At 38.4% G+C, this 20,474-nt stretch overlaps 1 protein-coding gene across 1 annotated transcript in view; it reads right to left on the bottom strand.

Moving 5' to 3' along the window:
- F5 (coagulation factor V) overlaps positions 1 to 20,474 on the bottom strand; it is a 78,857-nt gene that overhangs the window by 31,579 nt on the left and 26,804 nt on the right. The window contains exons 6-9 of the mRNA XM_058540108.1: positions 19,126 to 19,347; positions 17,668 to 17,833; positions 2,590 to 2,767; positions 412 to 511 (exon numbers count right to left, since the gene is read on the bottom strand). Of these exons, the coding sequence (XP_058396091.1) occupies positions 412 to 511; positions 2,590 to 2,767; positions 17,668 to 17,833; positions 19,126 to 19,347 (666 nt within the window). The remainder of the gene's footprint in view (positions 1 to 411; positions 512 to 2,589; positions 2,768 to 17,667; positions 17,834 to 19,125; positions 19,348 to 20,474) is intronic.

The raw sequence follows: 20,474 nt of genomic DNA, 5'->3' as shown, positions 1-20,474 counted from the left end.
AAGAAGATGTGGTATATATACACAATGGAATACTACTCAGCCATAAAAAAGATGAAATTGTGCCATTTGCAACAATATGGATGGAAATTGAGGGTATTCTGCTAAGTGAAATAAGTCAGGAATATTCTTTTTATATTAAGATCCACTTGATAGAACCCTGGATAGCATGTAGCCATTAGATATTACTCCACTAGAGGCTGCTATGGCACTAGCAAAGGACACAGTATTTTGTAATCACTAGGGTAAACAAAATCCCTGAAGTGAGTAGGGTTTGTTATGACTTTTAGGATACCCCTACATGGATACCACCTGACTGCACAAGTTATACTGCTGGGCAAGGAGGACAGCAGAAAAATATGGCAGCCTCTCAGAGGCCAACAGTTTCATTCAGTAGAAGTGAAAGGTTCAAACCTGAGGTGGAGGAAGAGTTGACTTCATCTTCATAAGGAGAGAAGGTCACTCCATGAGGGTAAATGCTGTAGGTGTGGCTGGCCATATTTTTGAACACAATCTACAAAGTTAACTCAAATTCATTATTTCAGGATTTAAGGTCGGATATGAGAATTAATATAGAATGCTAGCTTTGCATATTTACTTGGATGGTGTGTGTGTGTGTGTGTGTGTGTGTGTGTATGTAAACTAGTTCTGTTTATCTGAACAGCAACCTTTCCCCATCACCTGACAGAAGCATTTGAGTTTCACTCACACAGTATGGTAGAAAATGGAAAGAGCCGTGTGACCTTGGAAGTGACATTTTCCTTACAGTATATCACTCTCTCCAATCTGGTCCCCATGCTCCTTCCCCTCTCTTTTCAGCCTGGACTACATCTGTCTTTGAATAGGCTCCTTCTCTTTTCCAGATCATGATCCCCTTCTCCAGCCTGCTAGATCTCCTAGAACCACTGTCCTTGAAGCCACCTTCTTGAGGGGCATCACAAATAGCAAGATCTTGAATTTCCAATGAGGTAATTACACTTGCTAAGAGCACCTGAAAGGGATCAGAAATGAGGAAAGAGAAAGAGGAACAGAGAAAGGCTGCTTTCTGTCCTTTTGTTATTCTTAAGCGAACAGAATTGGCATTGTCTACAGATATTTTCTTAGTTCACCCCACGAAGAGGTGAAAGGAGGAGGATTATTCACACTGGAGTCCTAGTTAGGCTCCTTAGTCTTCACAAGAGAACTTTAACCTTATCTTCTCTGTGGTTGATGGCCAAAGCGTTTATACAATCTTTTTTTTTTTTTTTTTGTGAGGAGGATCAGCTGAGTTAACATCTGATGCTGATCCTACTCTTTTTACTGAGGAAGATTGGCCCTGAGCTAACATCCGTGCCCATCTTCCTCTGCTTTATATGAGACGCCGCCACAGCATGGCTCGACAAGCAGTGCATTGGTGCGCACCAGGGATCCGAACCGGCAAACCCTGGGCCACCACAGCGGAGCGTGTGCACTTAACTGCTTGCGCCACTGGGCTGGCCCCAATATACAATCCTTAATCTGTAGGTTATCTGCATTCTAGAATCTTGCCAAAGATTGCAACCTTCAGTTATCTGCTGCCCAGTTCTTATCAAAAGTTTGATGATGTGACATAACATTTAAGGAAAACTGTCTGAAGAACTCTCAGTGCTCCTGATATATATCTAAATTTATCTTCATCAGAGACCAGTCCTCAGAAAACAACATGCCTAGATCACATTGAAGAATTGTTTTTACTCAGCTGCATTTACTATGTTCTCATTGAGAACATAGTAAATAATAAATAAATAAATAATGAGAAACATTATTATTATCATTATTATTTTTTGGTGAGGAAGATTAGTCCTGAGCTAATATCTGTTGTCAGTCCTCCTCTTTTTCTGAGGAAGGTTGGCCCTGGGCTAACATCTGTGCCCTACGTTATATGTGGGACGCCTGCCACAGCATGGCTTGACAAGTGGTGCACAGGTCTGCGTCCGGGATCCGAACCTGCGAAACCTGGGCCACTGAAGCGGAGCGCATGAACTTAACCACTACGCCACCGGGCTGGCCCCCGAGAAACATTATTTTTAAAAACTATGCAAGTTTTTTATTTATTGTACCAGTTGTAGGGATTTTATCAAGGATTCCATCCACTGCATCACACAGCATCCTGTTTTTAAGGATCCATGGGAGACATTCCTCCTGGGTCTCAGTATCAGGGGAAACTGTGCTTCTTTTATGACTACTGTGAATCTTGTCCTCACATATTCCCCATTTTACTTTGGTCACTAGAAAACTTAAGATAAAATTGGCAGACAACATTATAGGAGCAGCTGGTATGTGTTTCATTATACTTACCTTATCTGTGGCTTTATTTTCTTTGTCTCCATATTATCCTTCACCCCAATTACATCGACTCTTTGGTTTATTCCTCTATAACTTGATAAACTGTCCCATATCCTTTGTATTATGAAGTAGGCTATAAATAAGTGCAAATACTAACAACTAAAAGCTGCATTTGAATTAAAAATTATATGGGCTCATTTTTCTTTCTAAAATAAACAAGTAACAAGTACTTATAATCTGTCTTTCACTATTTAACTTATTCCATGGTTCTATATTTCTGTTACTTACTTTGAGTGTGTCCCTGACCTGGGCTCTGATAATAGGGCCCAAGATCCCATCTTCTTTGATATTGAAATTCTCCAGGCGTTTGGTGAAGGACTCATCTTGGTACTGTTTGTAGACAACCTTCTTATAGTGTTTTCCTATTCGGTTTGAGAAATTATCCAAGTACAGAGATTTGTATTTTCTTAAAGTGAAATGAAATAAAAAAAATTAAACCATTTTCTCAAGTAGAGACCCCAGCAGGATGGGGAAATCGTTGTGCTTAGAAATTCTGCTCTTGGATTAGCTAAAAAGCCAGTTTTCTAAAAAATTCTTAATGTGGTTTGCAAAGTCCTGACATCTTCTCTCTAGTTGGAAAACTGGGAACCTCTGATCTGTCTCCTCCACCATTGATAAAGTCATAGTTGAGGTTAGAAGCAGCCACTTGGATCTTCCTGTCACTTGGGTTACTAGAGTAGACCTCAGATATGTCTGGGAAAGCGTCTACCTGGATGAAAGGATAGGATACACTAGGAAGTTTTCTTAAGTCTTTCTTATCACTTAATTTATGGTATCCCTATTGGCTTTCCAAGGTATTTCTCCATCTCTAAAAGCACTTTCCCACTTTAGGAAGCTTTTACTATCTTGACTAGACATAGTTCTGCGCTGTTGGGCTGTCCCTTCTACCATCTACCCAATCCTGGTGCCAACTGAAAATCAGCCACCTTCACCCATCCTCTGTAGCTACTGCGATAAATGATCTGGGAGCAGCAACATGAACCAATTTTTCCCTTGGTCCTCTTTATTGCCTTAGTTTGTAAAAGCAGAAGCTCCATGATAGAGTTTATCTATTTTATGCATTTATTTTGTACAATAAAAAGCACTGACTGTTGCCAGAGAGTCCTGGAATTGTATCTCAGTACTGTCAGTTATTATATAATTTTGAGCAAGTTCCTTTTTTGATCTTTTTCTCAGTTAAAATTTTTTGAAGAGCTAATACATTGAAATGATTTTGATTACAGTAAAAACTTTCACTCACGTGCTATATCCCCTCAACTCCATCTCCCTAACCCTCCCTGCATTAACTAAATATTCACTTGCAATAATTTCACGTGCATAATTCCAGAGCATCTTTATGCAAATATGACTTGCAAATATAAATATTCTTATCTTCTCACTACCTTTAACAAAAGGCAGCTATTTATATACTCTGTGCTACAGCTTGACATTTTTTCCAGGTTTATTGAGGTATGATTGCCAAATAATTGTAAACATTTGAGGTGTACAACACGATGATTTATATATATATATATATATATATATATATATGTAATTACCACAATGAAGCTAATTAACACTTCCATCACCTCCCCTAGTTACTAGTTCATTTTTTGTGGTGAGAACACTTAAGATCTACTGTCTTAACAAATTTCTAGTATACAATACAGTATTATTAATTGTAGTCACCATGCTGTATATTAGGTCTCCAGAACTTGTTCATCTTATAACTGAAGGTTTGTACACTTTGATCAACATCTCTCCATTCCCCTCACCCCCAGCCTCTGGCAACCACCATTATATTCTCTGCTTCTGTGATTTTGACTTTTTTAGATCCCACATAAAAGTGAGATCATGCAATATTTGTCATTCTGTGTCTGGAATTTCATTTAGCATAACGTCTGCAGATTCAGCCATGTTATTGCAAATGGCAGGACTTCCTTCTTTTCTAAGGCTCAATAATATTCCATTATATATATATATGTATATATAGATACACACATATATATACACACATACCATATTTTCTTTATCCATTCATCCATCCACAGACACTCAGGTTGTTTCCACGTCTTGGCTATCATGAAAAATGCCGCAATGAACATGGGAGTGCAGATATCTCTTTGAGATACTTATTTCCTTTCCTTTGGATATATACCCAGAAGTAGGATTGCTGGATCATATGGTTTAATTTTTTGAGGAACCTCCATACTGTTTTCCATAGTGGCTGTGCCAAGTTACATTCCCACCAACAGTGTACAACAATTCCATTTTCTCCACACCCTCACTAACACTTCTTATCTCTTGTCTTTTTCATAGTAGCCATCCTCACAGGTATGAGGTGGTATCTCATCATGGATATGATTTGCATTTCCCTGATGATTAGTGATGTTGAACACTTTTTTTTATATACCTATTGGCCATTTGTATGTCTTCTTAGGAAAAATGTCAATTTAGGTCATTTGCCCATTTTTAATCAGGTTGTTTGTTTTTTTGCCATTGAGTTATATGAGTTCCTTATATATTTTGGATATTAATCCATCATCAGATATACGGCTTGAAAATATTTTCTCCCATTCCATAGGTCACCTTTTCATTTTGTTAATTGTTTCTTTTGCAATGCAGTAGCTTTTTAGTTTGATGTAGTCCCATTTATTTATTTTTGCTTTGTTGCTGGTGCTTTTGCTGTTATATCCAAAAAAATCATTGTAAAGACCAGTGTCAAAGAGCTTCTTCCTTATGTTTTTCTCCTAGTTACATATAAGTCTTTAATCCATTTTGAGTTAATTTTTGTGTATACTATAAGCAAAGGGTCCAATTTCATTCTTTTGCATGTGGATATCCAGTTTTCCCAACATCATTTATTGAAGAGATTATCTTTGCCTTATTGTGTATTCCTAGTGCCCTTGTCAAAGATTAGTTTACCATATATGCATGAGTTTATTTCTGGGCTCTCGATTCTGTTCTGTTGGTCTAAGTATCTGTTTTTATGCCATTATTATATTGTTTGATTACTATAGCTTTGTAACAGAGTTTGAAATCAGGAAGTGTGATGCCTCCAGCCTTGCTCTTCTTGCCCAACATTGCTTTGACTATTTAGGGTCTTTTGTGGTTCCATGTGGATTTCAGGATGGTTTTTTCTATTTCTGTGAAAAATTCCATTGGAATTTTGACAGGGATTGCATTGAATCTGTGGATTGCTTTGGGTAGTATGGACATTTTAAGAAAATTAATTCTTCTAATCCATGAACATGGGACATCTTTCTATTTGATTGTGTCTTCTTCAATTTCTCTCATTAGTGTCTTATAGTTTTCAGTGTATAGATCTTTCACTTCCTTGGTTAAATTTATTCCTAAGTATTTTATTCTTTTTTTATTCTATTGTAAATGACATTGCTTTGTTAGTTTCTGTTTTGAATAGTTCATTGTTAGTGTACATAAATGCAACTGATTTTTGTATGCTGACTTTGTATCCTGCAACTTACTGAATTCTTTTATTAGTTCTATTAGATTTTTGGCAGAGTCTTAATGGTTTTCTATACATAAAATCACGTTATCTGCAAATAGAAACAATTTTACTTATTCCTTCCTGATTTGGATGCCTTTTATTTCTTTTTCTTGCTTGATTGCTTTGGCTAGGCTTTCCAGTACTATGTTGAAGAAAAGTGGTGAGAGTAGACACCCTTGTCTTGTTCTTAACCTTAGAGGAAAAGCTTTCAGCTTTTCACCATTGAGTAGGATGTTAACTTTGAGTTTGTCATGTATGGCCTTTATTATGTTGAGGTACATTCCTTCTATACCTAACTTGTTGAGAGTTTTTATCACGAAACGGTGTTGAATTCTGTCAAATGCTTTTTTTGCTTCTATTGAGATGATCATATGATTATCTTTCATTATATTAATGTGGTATATCACATTTATTGATTTGTGCATGGTGAACCATCCATGTATCCTAGGGATAAATCTCACTTGATCATCGTGTATGATCATTTTAATGTGCTATTAGATTCAGCTTGCTAATATTTTGTGGAGGATTTTTTGCACCTATGTTCATCAGGGATATTGGCCTATAATTTTCTTTTCTTGTAGTGTCCTCATCTGTTTTTGGTGTGAGGGTAATGCCAGCCTGGTACAATAAGTTTGGAAATGTTCCCTCCTCTAATATTTTGGAAGAGTTTGCGGATAACTGTTAATTCTTCTTTAAATGTTTGGTATAATTCACCCAAGAAGCCATCTGGTCTTGGGCTTTTCTCTGTTTGGAGTGTTTTGATCACTGATTCAGTCTTCTTACTTGTTATTGGTCTGTTTTGATTTTCTATTTCCTCATGATTCAGTCTTGGTAGCGTGTACATTTGTAGGAGTTTATTCATTTCTTCTAGGTTATGCAATTTGTTGGCATATAATTGTTCAAAATTATAATTTTATTTATTTTAGTCCTCTCTCTTTTTTCCCCAGTTAGTCTAGCTAAAAGTTTGTCAATTTTGTTTATCTTTTCAAAAAAACAAATCTTAGTTATGTTGATCTTTTCTATTATCTTTCTAGTCTCTGCCTCATTTTTTTCTTCTCTAATCTTTATTCCCCTCTTCTGGTAACTTTGGGCTTAGTTTGCTCTTTTTTTTTTTTTCTAGTTCCTTGTGGTATAAAGTTGGGTTGTTTATTTGAGACTTTCTTTTTTTTTTTTTTTTTTTATTGATGTTTTAATGGTTTCTAACATTGTGAAATTTTGGGTTGTACATTTTTGTTTGTCCATCACCCCGTATATGACTCCCTTCACCCCTTGTGCCCACCCCCCACCCCCACTTCCTGGGTAACCACAGTCCAGTTTTCTCTGTCCATGTGTTGGTTTATATTCCACATATGAGTGAGATCATACAGTGTTTGTCTTTCTCTTTCTGGCTTATTTCACTTAACATAATACGCTCCAGCCCCATCCATGTTGTTGCAAATGGGACGATTTTGTCTTTTTTTATGGCTGAGTAGTATTCCATTGTATATATATATACCACATTTTCTTAATCCAATCGTCAGTCGAGGGACACTTAGGTTGCTTCCACTTCTTGGCTATGGTGAATAATGCTGCAATGAACATAGGGGTGCATAAGCCTCTTTGGATTGTTGATTTCAGGTGCGTTGGATAGATTCCCAGTAGTGGGATGGCTGGATCATAGGGCATCTCTATTTTTAATTCTTTGAGGAATCTCCATACCGTTTTCCATAGAGGCTGCACCAATTTGCATTCCCACCAGCTGTGTATGAGGGTTCCTGTTTCTCCACATCCTCTCCAACATTTGTTGTTTTTTGTCTTGGTGATTATAGCCATTCTAACGGGCGTGAGGTGGTATCTTAGTGTTGTTTTGATTTGCATTTCCCTGATGATTAGTGATGTTGAGCATCTTTTCATGTGCCTATTGGCCATCTGTATATCTTCCTTGGAGAAGTGTCTGTTCATTTCCTCTGCCCATTTTTTGATCGGGTTGTTTGTTTTTTTGTTGTTCAATTGTGTGAGTTCTTTATATATTATGGAGATCAACCCCTTGTCAGATGTATGTTTTGCAAATATTCTCTCCCAGCTGGTTGGTTGTTTGTTCATCTTGATTCTGGTTTCATTTGTCTTATAAAAGCTCTTTAGTCTGATAAAGTCCCACTTGTTTATTTTTTCTTTAGTTTCCCTAGTCTGGGTAGGCATGTCATCCAAAAAGATTCCTTTAAAACCAATGTCAAATAGTGTGTTGCCTATATTTTCTTCTATGAGTTTTATAGTTTCAGGTCTCACCTTCAGGTCTTTGATCCATTTTGAGTTAATTTTTGTGAATGGCGATAGCACATGGTCCACTTTCATTCTTTTGCATGTGGCTGTCCAGTTTTCCCAACACCATTTATTGAAGAGACTTTCCTTTCTCCATTGCATGTCCTTAGCACCTTTGTCGAAAATTAGCTGTCCGTATATGTGTGGTTTTATTTCTGGGCTTTCAATTCTGTTCCATTGATCTGTGTGTCTGTTTTTGTACCAGTACCATGCTGTTTTGATTACTATTGCTTTGTAGTATGTTTTGAAGTCAGGAATTGTGATGCCTCCTGCTTTGTTCTTTTTCTTTAGGATTTCTTTAGCTATTCGGGGTCTTTTGTTGCCCCATATAAATTTTAGTATTCTTTTTTCTATTTCTGTGAAGAATGTCATTGGGATTCTGATTGGGATTGCATTGAATCTGTAGATTGCTTTAGGTAATATAGACATTTTAACTATGTTTATTCTTCCAATCCACGTGCATGGGATATCTTTCCATTTCTTTATGTCATCGTAGATTTCCCTCAATAATGTCTTGTAGTTCTCATTGTATAGGTCCTTCACCTCCTTGGTAAGATTTATTCCTAGGTATTTTATTCTTTTTGATGCAATTGTAAATGGTAATATCTTTTTGAGCTCTCTTTCTGTTAGTTCATTATTAGCATATAGAAATGCAACTGATTTTTGTAGATTGATTTTGTACCCTGCAACTTTGCTGTAGTTGTTGATTGTTTCTAACAGTTTTCCAACAGATTCTTTAGGGTTTTCTATATATACAATCATGTCATCTGCAAATAGTGAGAGTTTCACTTCTTCGTTACCTATTTGGATTCCTTTTATTCCTTTTTCTTGCCTAATTGCTCTGGCCAAAACCTCCAGTACTATGTTGAACAGGAGTGGTGAGAGTGGGCAGCCCTGCCTCGTTCCTGTTCTCAGAGGAATGGCTTTCAGTCTTTCCCCGTTGAGTATGATGTTAGCTGTGGGTTTGCCATATATGGCCTTTATTATGTTGAGGTACTTTCCTTCTATTCCCATTTTATTGAGAGTTTTTATCATAAATGGATGTTGTATCTTGTCAAATGCCTTCTCTGCGTCTATTGAGACGATCATGTGGTTTTTATTCTTTGTTTTGTTGATGTGATGTATCACGTTGATTGATTTGCGGATGTTGAACCATCCCTGCGTCTCTGGTATAAATCCCACTTGATCATGGTGTATGATCTTTTTAATATATTGTTGTATTCGGTTTGCCAATATTTTGTTGAGGATTTTTGCATCAATGTTCATCAGCGATATTGGCCTGTAATTTTCTTTCTTTGTATCGTCTTTGTCTGGTTTCGGTATCAGGGTGATGTTGGCCTCATAGAATGATTCAGGAAGTGTTCCATCTTCCTCTATTTTTTGGAATAGTTTGAGGAGGATGGGTATTAAATCTTCTTTGAATGTTTGGTAAAATTCACTGGAGAAGCCATCTGGTCCTGGACTTTTATTTTTTGGGAGGTTTTTGATTACTATTTCAATCTCTTTACTTGTGATTAGTCTATTCAGATTCTCCATTTCTTCTTGGTTCAATTTTGGGAGGTTGTATAAGTCTAAGAATTTATCCATTTCTTCTAGATTGTCCAATTTGTTGGCATATAATTTCTCATAGTATTCTCTTATAATCCTCTGTATTTCCATGGTATCCGTTGTAATTTCTCCTCTTTCATTTCTAATTTTATTTACTTGAGCCTTTTCTCTTTTTTTCTTAGTTAGCCTGGCTAAGGGTTTGTCTATTTTGTTTATCTTCTCGAAGAACCAACTCTTTGTTTCATTAATCCTTTCTACTGTTTTTTTGGTCTCAATGTCATTTATTTCTGCTCTGATTTTTATTATTTCTCTCCTTCTGCTGGCTTTGGGCTTTGTTTGTTCTTCTTTTTCTAGTTCTGTTAGGTGTAATTTAAGGTTGCCTATTAGGGCTTTTTCTTGTTTGTTAAGGTGGGCTTGTATCGCTATGAGTTTCCCTCTCAGGACCGCTTTTGCTGCATCCCATATGGTTTGATATGGCATGTTATCATTTTCGTTTGTTTCCAGATAGTTTTTGATTTCTCCTTTAATTTCATCAATGATCCACTGGTTGTTCAGTAGCATGTTGTTTAATCTCCACATTTTTGTCACTTTCCCAGTTTTTTTTTCCTGGTTCATTTCCAGTTTCATAGCCTTATGGTCTGAAACGATGCTTGTTATGATTTCAATCTTCTTAAATTTATTGAGGCTTGCTTTGTTTCCCAACATATGGTCTATCCTAGAGAATGTTCCATGCGCGCTTGAGAAGAATGTGTAGTCAGCTGTTTTTGGGTGAAGTGCTCTGTATATGTCTACTAGGTCCATCTCGTCCAGTTTTTCATTTAAGTCTAATATTTCTTTATTAACTTTTTGTCTGGATGATCTATCCATTGCTGTAAGTGGGGTGTTAAGATCCCCTACTATTATTGTGTTGTTGTTGATTTCTCCTTTTAGGTTTGTTAATAGTTGTTTTATGTACATTGGTGCTCCTATGTTGGGTGCATATATATTTATAAGTGATATGTCTTCTTGATGGAGTGTCCCTTTTATCATTATATATTTCCCTTCTTTGTCTTTCTTAACCTGTTTTATCTTGAAGTCTACTTTGTCTGATATGAGTATGGCAACACCTGCTTTCTTTTGTTTGCCATTAGCTTGGAGTATTGTCTTCCATCCTTTCACTCTGAGCCTGTGCTTGTCTTTAGTGCTAAGATGTGTTTCCTGAAGGCAGCATATTGTTGGGTCTTGCTTTTTAATCCATCCTGCCACTCTGTATCTTTTGATTGGAGAGTTCAATCCATTTACATTTAGGGTAATTATTGAAATATGAGGGCTGAATTTTGCTGTTTTGTCACTTATTTTCTGGTTCTTTTGCATTTCCTTTGTTTCTTGTCCCATTTGTTTTGGACTGCCAATTCAGTTTGGTTGTTCTGTCTTATGATTCTTCTAGTTTTCTCTTTGTTTATCATATGTGGTTTTAATTTGATTATTTGTTTAGTGGTTACCTTGAGGTTTGGGCGAAAAATCTTCTGTATGAGATAGTCCATTATCTGATAGCCTCCTATTTCCTTATACTAAGTCAATTCAGTCACTTTCCTCTTCCCCTTCTAAGTTGCTCTTGTTATACCTTGTTCTATCTTGTGTTGTGGCTGTGTGTTTACAGTGATGAGGTTAAATTTATTTTTGGTGAATTTCTTCCTTTGATCTTTGAGTTTAGTATTTAAGTGGTTGCTAACCAATTCCGGTAAAGATCTACTATTTCTCTGATTTTGTCTACCTACTTTTCTCCTTACTCCAAGCTTTGTGTTCCCTTTCTCTTCTTGTTTTCAGGCCTGAGGGCCTTCTTGAGTATTTCTTGTAGTGGGGGTCTCATGGCCATGAACTCCCTTAGCTTTTGTTTATCTGGGAGAGTTACTATTTCTCCATCATATTTGAAGGATATTTTTGCTGGATAGAGTATTCTTGGCTGAAAGTTTTTGTCTTTTAGTATTTTGAATATATCATTCCAGTCTCTTCTAGCCTGAAAAGTTTCTGTTGAGAAATCCGCTGAGAGCCTGATGGGAGTTCCTTTGTACGTTATTTTTTGTTTTTGTCTAGCTGCCCTTAATATTGTTTCTTTGTCGTTGACCCTGGCTAGCCTTACCACTAGGTGTCGTGGTGAAGGCCTTTGTCTGTTAATATATATAGGCGTCCTGTTGGCTTCGCTTACTGGTATTTCCTGCTCCTTCCCCAGATTTGGGAAATTTTCAGCTATTATTTCCTTGAATAGGCTCTCTGTTCCCCTTTCCCTCTCCTCTCCCTCAGGAATACCTATAATTCTTATGTTACATTTTCTAATAGAGTCTGATATTTCTCGGAGTCTTTCTTCATTTCTTTTTAGTCTTAGTTCTCTCTCTGCTTCCATCTGGAGTATATCTGTATTCCTATCCTCTAAAGTAATAATTCTTTCCTCCATATTGTCAGCTCTGTTCTTTAAAGATTCCAGATTCTCCTTTATCTCCTCCATTGTGTTCTTCATCTCCATCAGCACTGATAGGTTTTTCTTTATGATTTCAATCTCTTTTGTGAAGAAACTCCTAATCTCATTTAATTGTTTGTCTGTGTTGTCTCGTATTTCGTTGAGTGTTTTTATGATAGCTATTTTGAAATCTCTGTCATTTAGTTTATGGATTTCTGTGTCTTTGGGGTTGATTTCTGGGTGTTTGTCATTTTGTTTCTGGTCTGGTGATTTCATATATTTTTGCATTGTGGTTCCTGTGTTGGTTTTGATTTTCCTCATCCTGGGAGTCTCTGGTTGCAATTTCCACCTGCCGCCACTGTCTGGTGGTAAAGGGCTGTGTAGTCTAAGCCCCCTGCGCTCTGCCCCAGTTTTTCTGCTGCGATCCGCAGTTTTGTTTTGTTTTGTTTTGTTTTGTTTTCCCCACTGCGATCCACGGGTCCAGTCCAGTTTGTTCAGGTCTGCCTCGGATCGCTAGATCTGGTCGAGCTGCAGACTCCGGGTTGCGGGGAGGGGGGAGCTCTCTCTTTTGCCCTCTGGGTCCCTGACGTGGGAGGCTTCTCGTTTGCCCCTCTTTATCCGCTCTCTGGGGTGCTCAGATGTTGATGGTAGCCCTGTGGCTCCTCTGAGCCCTCTGTGCGGGAGTTTCCCACTGGCTGAGAGAGCCCGAAGAGCTACAGTTTCCCGCCGAGGGCCGCCCCTCCCCCCTCTCTGGGAGCCGTGCGCGGACCGGATCGCTGATCTGATGGGGAGGGAGCGGAGTTCTCCTTACCTCTCCCCACTTCCTCCGGGGGCCCAGCACGTTCCGCTCTCAGATGTGCGGCAGTGTGGATCCCTCTGCTCTAGCTTTTCCCTGTCTGGGATTCCGTTGTTGGTCTGTGGCTGTTGCTTTTATTGTATCTTGTGGGGGAAGAATTCACGGGAAAGCTCACTCCGCCATGATGCTGACGTCACTCCCGAGACTTTCTTTTTTTTTTTTTAAATGTCAGCATTTATTGCTATAAACTTACCTCTTACAACTGTTTTGCTGTATTCCATAAGTTTTTCTGTATACCATAAGTTTTAGTATGTTGTGTTTCCATTTTCATTTGTCTCAAGATATTTTTTGATTTCCCATTTAATTTCTTTTTTGACCCATTGGTTATTCAGGATACTGCTGTTTAATTTCCACACATTTGTGAATTTTCCAATTTTCCTTCCATTATTGATTTCTAGTTTCATACCACTGTGGTCAGAAAAGATACTTGATATGATTTCAATCTTCTCAGTGGCCTAACATATGATGCATCCTAGAGATGTGCACTTGGAACTGCTGCTGTTAGATGGAATGCTTTTTATACATCTGTTAGGTCCACTTGATCTATAGTGTTATTCAATTCCACTGTTTCCTTATTGATTTTAGGTCTAGATGATCTATCTATTGTTTAAAGTGGGGTATTGAAGTCCCCTACTATTATTGTATTGTTGTCTATTTCTCCCTTCAATTCTGTTAATATTTGCTTCATACATTTAGATGTTCCAAGGTTGGGTGCATATATATTTACAACTGTTATAACCCCTTTATCATTACATAGTGTCCTTGTCTCTTGTGACAGTTTGACTTAAAGTCTATTTTGTCTTATATAAGTATAGCCCTGTTTTCCTTTGGTTACCATTTGCATGGAATATCTTTTTATCCCTTCACTTTTAACCTATGTGTGTCCTTAAAACTAAAGTGAGTCTCTTGTAGGTAGCATATTGTTGGATTTTGTTTTTGTTTAATCCATTCAGCCACTCTGTGTCTTTTGATTGGAGAATTTAGTCCACTTACATTTAGAGCAATTACTGATAGAAAAGGACTTACTACTGCCATTTTGTTAATTATTTTCTGACTTTTTGTAGTTCTTTTGTTCCTTTCTCTCTCTCTTGCTGTTTTCCTTTGTGACTTGTTGATTTTTTGTGTGGTATGCTTTTATTCCTTTCTCTTTATCTTGTGTGTATCTGCTAGAGGTAGAGGTTTTTGCTTGGTGGTTACCATGAGGCTTACATAAAACATCTTATAGTTCTAACAGTTTATTTTAAGCTGATAACAACTTCAATTCAATCACATAAAAAACTGTACTATTACTACCTCCTCCCACATTTTATGTTATTGAAGTCACTCTTTACCTCTTTTTATATTGTGTATTCATTATAAAGTGTTGTAGCTTTAGTGATTTTAATACTCTCACCTTTAATTTTACACTAGAGCTAAAAGTGATTTATGCACCACCATTACAGTATTAGAATATTCTGAATTTGACTATATATTTACCTTTACCAGAGAATTTTAGTCTTTCTTGTTGTTGCTTAGCATCCTTTCATTTCACCTCGAAGAACTCCTTTTAGCATTTCTTATACGGCAGGTCTAATGATGTTGAACTCCTTCAGCTTTTCTTTGTCTGGTATGTCTCTATCTCTCCATTTCTGAAGGGACTCTTTGCTAGGTGTAGTATAGTATTCTTGGCTGGCAGTATTTCTTTTCTTTCAGCACCTTAAATATATCATCCCACACTCTCCTAGCCTTAAAGGTTTCTGCTGTGAAATCTGCTGATAGCCTTATGAGTGTTCCCTTGTATATGACAAGTTGCTTATCTCTTGCTGCTTTCAGAATTTTCTCTTTGTCTTTGACTTTTGACAATTTGATTATAATATGTCTCAGAGTAATCTTCTTTGGGTAGATCTTGCTTGGGGTCCTTTGATCTTCATGAATTTGTATGTCCATATATCTCACAAGATTTAGGAAATTTTCAGCCATTATCTTTAAATAAGCTTTCTGCCCCTTTCCCTCTTTCTTCTCCTTCTGGGACTCTCATGATGCATATATTAGTCCTTTTGATGATATCCCATAGGTCCTGTGAGCTTTTTTCACTCTTTTTCTTTAGTTCCAGTAACTGGATAATTTCAAATTACTTGTCTTCAAGTTTGCTAAATCTTTTTTATGCATGATTGAGTCTGCTAATTGAAGTTCTCTATTGAATTTTTCAATTCTGTCATTGTATTCTTCAGCTCCAGGATTTCTGTTTGATTATTTTATTTTATTTTTTTGTGAGGAAGATCAGCCTTGAGCTAACATCCATGCCAATCCTCCTCTTTTTGCTGAGGAAGACTGGCCCTGGGCTAACATCCATGCCCATCTTCCTCTACTTTATATGGGGTGCTGTCACAAGCGGTGCGTTGGTGTGTACCTGGGATCTGAACCCCGGGCCGCCGCAGCGGAGTGCGCGCACTTAACTGCTACGCCACAGGGCGAGCGCCTGTTTGATTATTTTTTTATAGCTTTTATTTCTTTATTAAACTTCTCATTTTGTTCATGTATTGTTTTCCTGATTTTGTTTAGTTGCCTGTCTGTGTTCTCTTGCATATGTTCTCATTGAGCTTTTTTAAGATGATTATTTTGAATTCTTTGTCAGGAAATTTGTAGATCTGCTTCTTTCACATCAGTTACTGGAGTTTTATTAGTTTCCTGATGTGGTGTCATTTTTCCTGATTCTCTGTGATTCATATAGCCTTGTGTTGGTGCCTGTGCATTTGAAGGAGCAAACACCCTCTTCCAGTCTTTAGAGACTGATTTTGGTAGGTAAAGACCTTCTCCTGTCAGGTCTCTGGGCTGATGAGCTTGCCTCTGGGATCACAGTCAGGTGAGGTTGGAACCAGGTCATGTGGCTGCTACTGGGCCTCCAGCAGTGTCTGTGTTGGCAGGCCTTTTACCAGAGGCTCAGGTGGGTATGGATCCTCTCCGGTCCCTGGGAAGATGGGACTGCCTCCAGGACCTTGGTCAGTAGAGCTGGTGTACTGGGGCAATGGTTCACTTCAAGGTCTGCAGTTGGGTTCACAAATGGGGGGCCTTTTACTAGGTGTGTATATGAGTGTGGCTCCCATCTGGTCCTTGGGAGGGTTCCCACCAGTTCACTGGGTGGGTCCCTGGGTGGGCAGGATTGCTCCTGAACTGCAGCTGGGACGACTGGACCTGTGTTACAGGGCTGCTTTAAGATCTGCACTGGGACTGCAGGCCAGCCTCCAGGGCATGGATGGGTGTGACTCCCAGTGAGTCCTTGAGCGGGCAGGACTACTCCTGGACCATGGCTGGGAGAGGCTGGAGCTGGCTACGGGGCTGCATCAAGATCCATAGTCAGACTGAGTTCTGTAAGCTAGCCTCCAGGATAATGGATAGGTAAGACTCCTCCTGGGTCCCTTGTCAAATGGTGCTGGTGGCAGGACCAAGGCCAAGTGGGGCTATGGCTGAGTCCAGAAGTAGATGAGTCTGTTTCCAGGTTTGCAGCTGGGACCATAGTCAGCAAACCTACCAACTGAGCAAGGACTTGCCTTCTCAAAATAGCCTTCCTTAGTCTTGGCTTCCACTGGGATTTTGCAAGTTCCTCCCTTGATCCCAAAACTCTCACAAAGGCACTTTTGTTTGTAGATGGCTGTCAAATTACTGTTGTTTTGGGGGGATACAAGTAGGGGACCTCCTATTCTGCTATCTTGCTCCAGTGACTTTTTAATTTAACAATATATCTTAGAGAACTTTTTATATTAGTACGTAGAGAGTGTTTGCATCCTTTTTTTTAAACAGATGCATAGTATTTCATTGTATGGATGTACCATAACTTATTAAACTAATTTCCTATTGATGGACATTTTTACTGGGTGTGTAGATGGGTGTGCCTCCCTTCTGGTCCTTTGCAGGGTTCCCACCAGGTCTTGTTTCCAATTTTTTGTTACTACTAACAGGGCAGCAGTGAATATCCTGTACATACATCATTTCCCCTGTGAACAAATATATCTATATAGTAAATTCCCAGAGTGGGATTGCTGGGTCAAAGGGTATACACATTTATAATTTTGATACATATTGCCAAATTATCCTCTAGAACAGCTTTTCTGATTTACTCTTCCACCAGCAATATATGATAGTGTTTGTTTCCCGTAGCCTTGCCGACAGATTATGTCATCTGGAATTGTAAGTCTGATAGGTGAAAAATAGTATTTCAGAGAAGTTTAATTTGCATTTTTCTTATTGAGAGTGAGCTTGAGTATTTTTCAAGTGTTTAAGAGCTATTTCAATTTCCAAATTTCTTAATCTCCCTGACCCATTGCCTAATCTACAAAATAAAGAAGAGCTGTTTCTAATTTGTAGAGTTAAAGTGAAGCTTTAAGAAAGGGTTTAACATAGTGCTTGGAATAGCAAGCATTCAAGTGGCAGCTGCCATGACTACTACTACTACTGCTGCTGCTGCTGCTGCTGCTACCACTACTACGACGACGACGATGACTACTACTACTACTATTATAATAATGCTGAGTTCCCTTGGTGAGTTTGGGGTAATTCCAGATTGATTTGAATAAGAAGACCTGAATGGAATCGAATACATGTATTCACTAGAGAGCTGTCAACTCATGACATTTCACCCCACACATCTAGGACCCGCTGGAATATGTCTTGAATCTTTGCACAATGATAAGAATCCCCAAAACTCACTTGTCCATGTTCGCTGGTATCATAGGTGCGTAGTCCCAAATGACTTCCTCTGCAGCAATGAAGTATTCCCACCTCTTCATGTGCCGCCTCTGCTCGCGAGTTAGTTTCTTAGGATTCCGGGTTTTCTTTGCGCAGTTTTTAATGTCTATGTAAGCCTTCATCTCAGCTGAGTTAGGGCGTAAAGACAGTGAAAGAATTTGAGAGAGGAAATTAAGGCTGATGAAAATGCATATCTTTTAAATAAATTGTGGAAGCTTTAAACAATAGCAGTGAAAGTAATGCTCAGGCAACTTTTGAACATTTTGGTTTGGAGCTTTTTCAGCACAATAGGGAAGGGGGCAAGAATAAAAAGCAAGGGAAAGAGAGGATGGGTTAGGGAAAAAACTTGGAAAGATTTCCTTTGTTTATTCCAGAGAAAGAAAATCTCTCGTAATTTCCAGATCCTTAAAACCTTATGACTTAGGTCTTTTTGATTTCTCATTTTGCCTATCATCTGTCTCTTTATTTGTAAAATGAAGATAATATTAGTACCTACTATAAAAAATTGTTAAAAATTGAATAAGTTAATACAAAAAAATTTAACCTCAATAATGTTAGTTTTGTTGTTGTTATTTTACCATTATTTGGGACTCTGTCTTCCAGGGATATTGTGACAATTTCATTACTTCAAATATAATTTTGACTGCTTAGTGTGGAAAGATAACGAAATGATCCCATGAAGTGTCTCTTTCTATGTATCTTGCTTTTATACACATTATTTTGGTAACAAAATGATTTCCTATAGTGATATCATTTACTTATGATTTAATCTCTGTTTACACAAACCTCCTTCCAACAGTTTTAAAGCAACAATGTATATTAGAACAATTAGCTATTTTATTTACATAATACCACTTAACAACCTGGGCTAATTTTTTTTCTCACCAGAATTCACTGATGTTCTTTAAAGCCCACTCCTCATCTGTTTAAATATTATGTTTGATCCATTCAACACACATCCCTTGGGTTCCTCTTTGTGCCAGGCTTTGTGCTCATCTTGTTATAAAAGAAATTCTTTAATGTTACAACCTTTACACTTTCTGTAACTTGGTGCCTCTATAAATTTGCAGATGTTTATCTTGTTCTAGCATCTGGGTCTTTTCCCTTAGCTACATATTAAATACCTCAAGAAAGAATATGTATGCATTTGTTTTCTTCCTCCCTTCTCCTTTCGAGGAAGTACAGACCTCTTCAGGTTTTGTTTCACGTTTTAAAATATTTGTCAATGACTCCACTTCCTCAATCCCCAACTAACTGGTTATAAGTCTAAGAGCAGAGTATCTAAATTCCGTTCTCAGGGACCAAGGCATGTATTCTGGAGTGTGGGTGGCTTGAAAGGACAAAGGAGAAGGAGGGAGTTAGTGCCTGGGGAGAAAGGATCCTACATTCATAAGCAAGACTGTTGGAAGAGTTTCTTGCCTTGAAAATGTTTTGGGATGAGAGACGATATGATCCACTTTCCCTCTGGGCTCACAGTCATGTTGGCAGTAGTGGAAGTGGCACTGACAAGGCTGATGGCTGAGATCTTATGATGGTTCTGCTCCAGGACCTGGCCGTTGAAATGAATGGAGAAGAGTTCTGGCCCAGAGCTCATTCCAATCAGATGCCAGCTGATGTGGTCATTGGCACAAACTGTTATATCTGAGAGAGACGGAGAGATGGGGGCCAAAACAGGCAGTCAGCACTCTGTGATAAAATATTCACTAAGCAGATACATACTGAGCACTTGCTATGTAGCAGGCATTGTGCAATGTTCTGGGGATATAGACACTCCAATCGTGGTTCCTGCCCTAGAAAAGCAGACATCTGAGTGACGGACAAACAAGCAGTCACAACTCATTGCAACAAGTGTACTACAGAGGTAAGAATAGAGCCCAGAGATGGCGGACATTACTTCCAAAACACAGGGATTGCTAAGAGATTAGGCCAAGGAGGGAACCAAATAGGTGACCAACCATTCTGATTTACCCAGACTGAGGGGTTACCCAGGATGCAGGTCTTTCAATGTTAGAACTGGGAGAGTCCTGGGCAAGCCTGGGCAGTTGGTCACTCTAGAACCAATCTGGACTTAGCTGGAGGGAGTCGCTAGAGCCTCCAATAGCAACTCAGTTCAAGGGCCTAATCCTCTCAGCTGGATAGAGGTCAAAGCTCTGCCTAAGGGAAGAAGATGTGAAGATGAGTTAAGGATTTTATATTGCTTCTTTACCTACTTGTTGATTATTTTAATGACAAGGCAATGAATTACTTTGTGAGTTATAGGCTTTCCTTAAAATGCAGTGGACATGTCCTCATTACGCTGGGCCATTGGGAGCATTTCATGGATGGAGTAATGAGAACTGAGTACAAAAGCTGAATTTTGCTCCTTCTTTGCTCCCACAGTGACTGGGAAAACGCCAGTTTGCTCTGTGGGAGATTCCAACCCTGGCTTCTATCCTTGGCTTGGGTTTTAAATTTCTAGTGATCCATAATCACTAGACACTAGATCTTGGGGCTGAGAATCTGTCCCTTACCCACAGAGGGGCTGAGGGGCTTGTCTTTTTTAGCAGACTGTTGTAACAAGGCAGAGATTCCTGGTATCTCAAGTGAGAGGAAGGAGCTAGAACCTGAGAACAAGAAGCTAGAAGGTAGGAGGCTTTGATGGAACCATTTATCCACCCCAAAGAAATGCTCAGATTGAGTTGAGCATTTAATACATTTGTCTTAGCATTTGTCCTGTTTATTCAATTCCTACTGTTACATAGGGCAGTTCTACAAGTATTAACTTGTCT

The sequence above is a fragment of the Diceros bicornis genome, chromosome 4, assembly GCF_020826845.1.
Source record: "Diceros bicornis minor isolate mBicDic1 chromosome 4, mDicBic1.mat.cur, whole genome shotgun sequence".
Classification (NCBI taxonomy): Eukaryota; Metazoa; Chordata; class Mammalia; order Perissodactyla; family Rhinocerotidae; genus Diceros; species Diceros bicornis.
The sequence above is the reverse complement of the archived record's forward strand: the minus strand, read 5'-3'. Positions and strand labels throughout refer to the sequence as shown.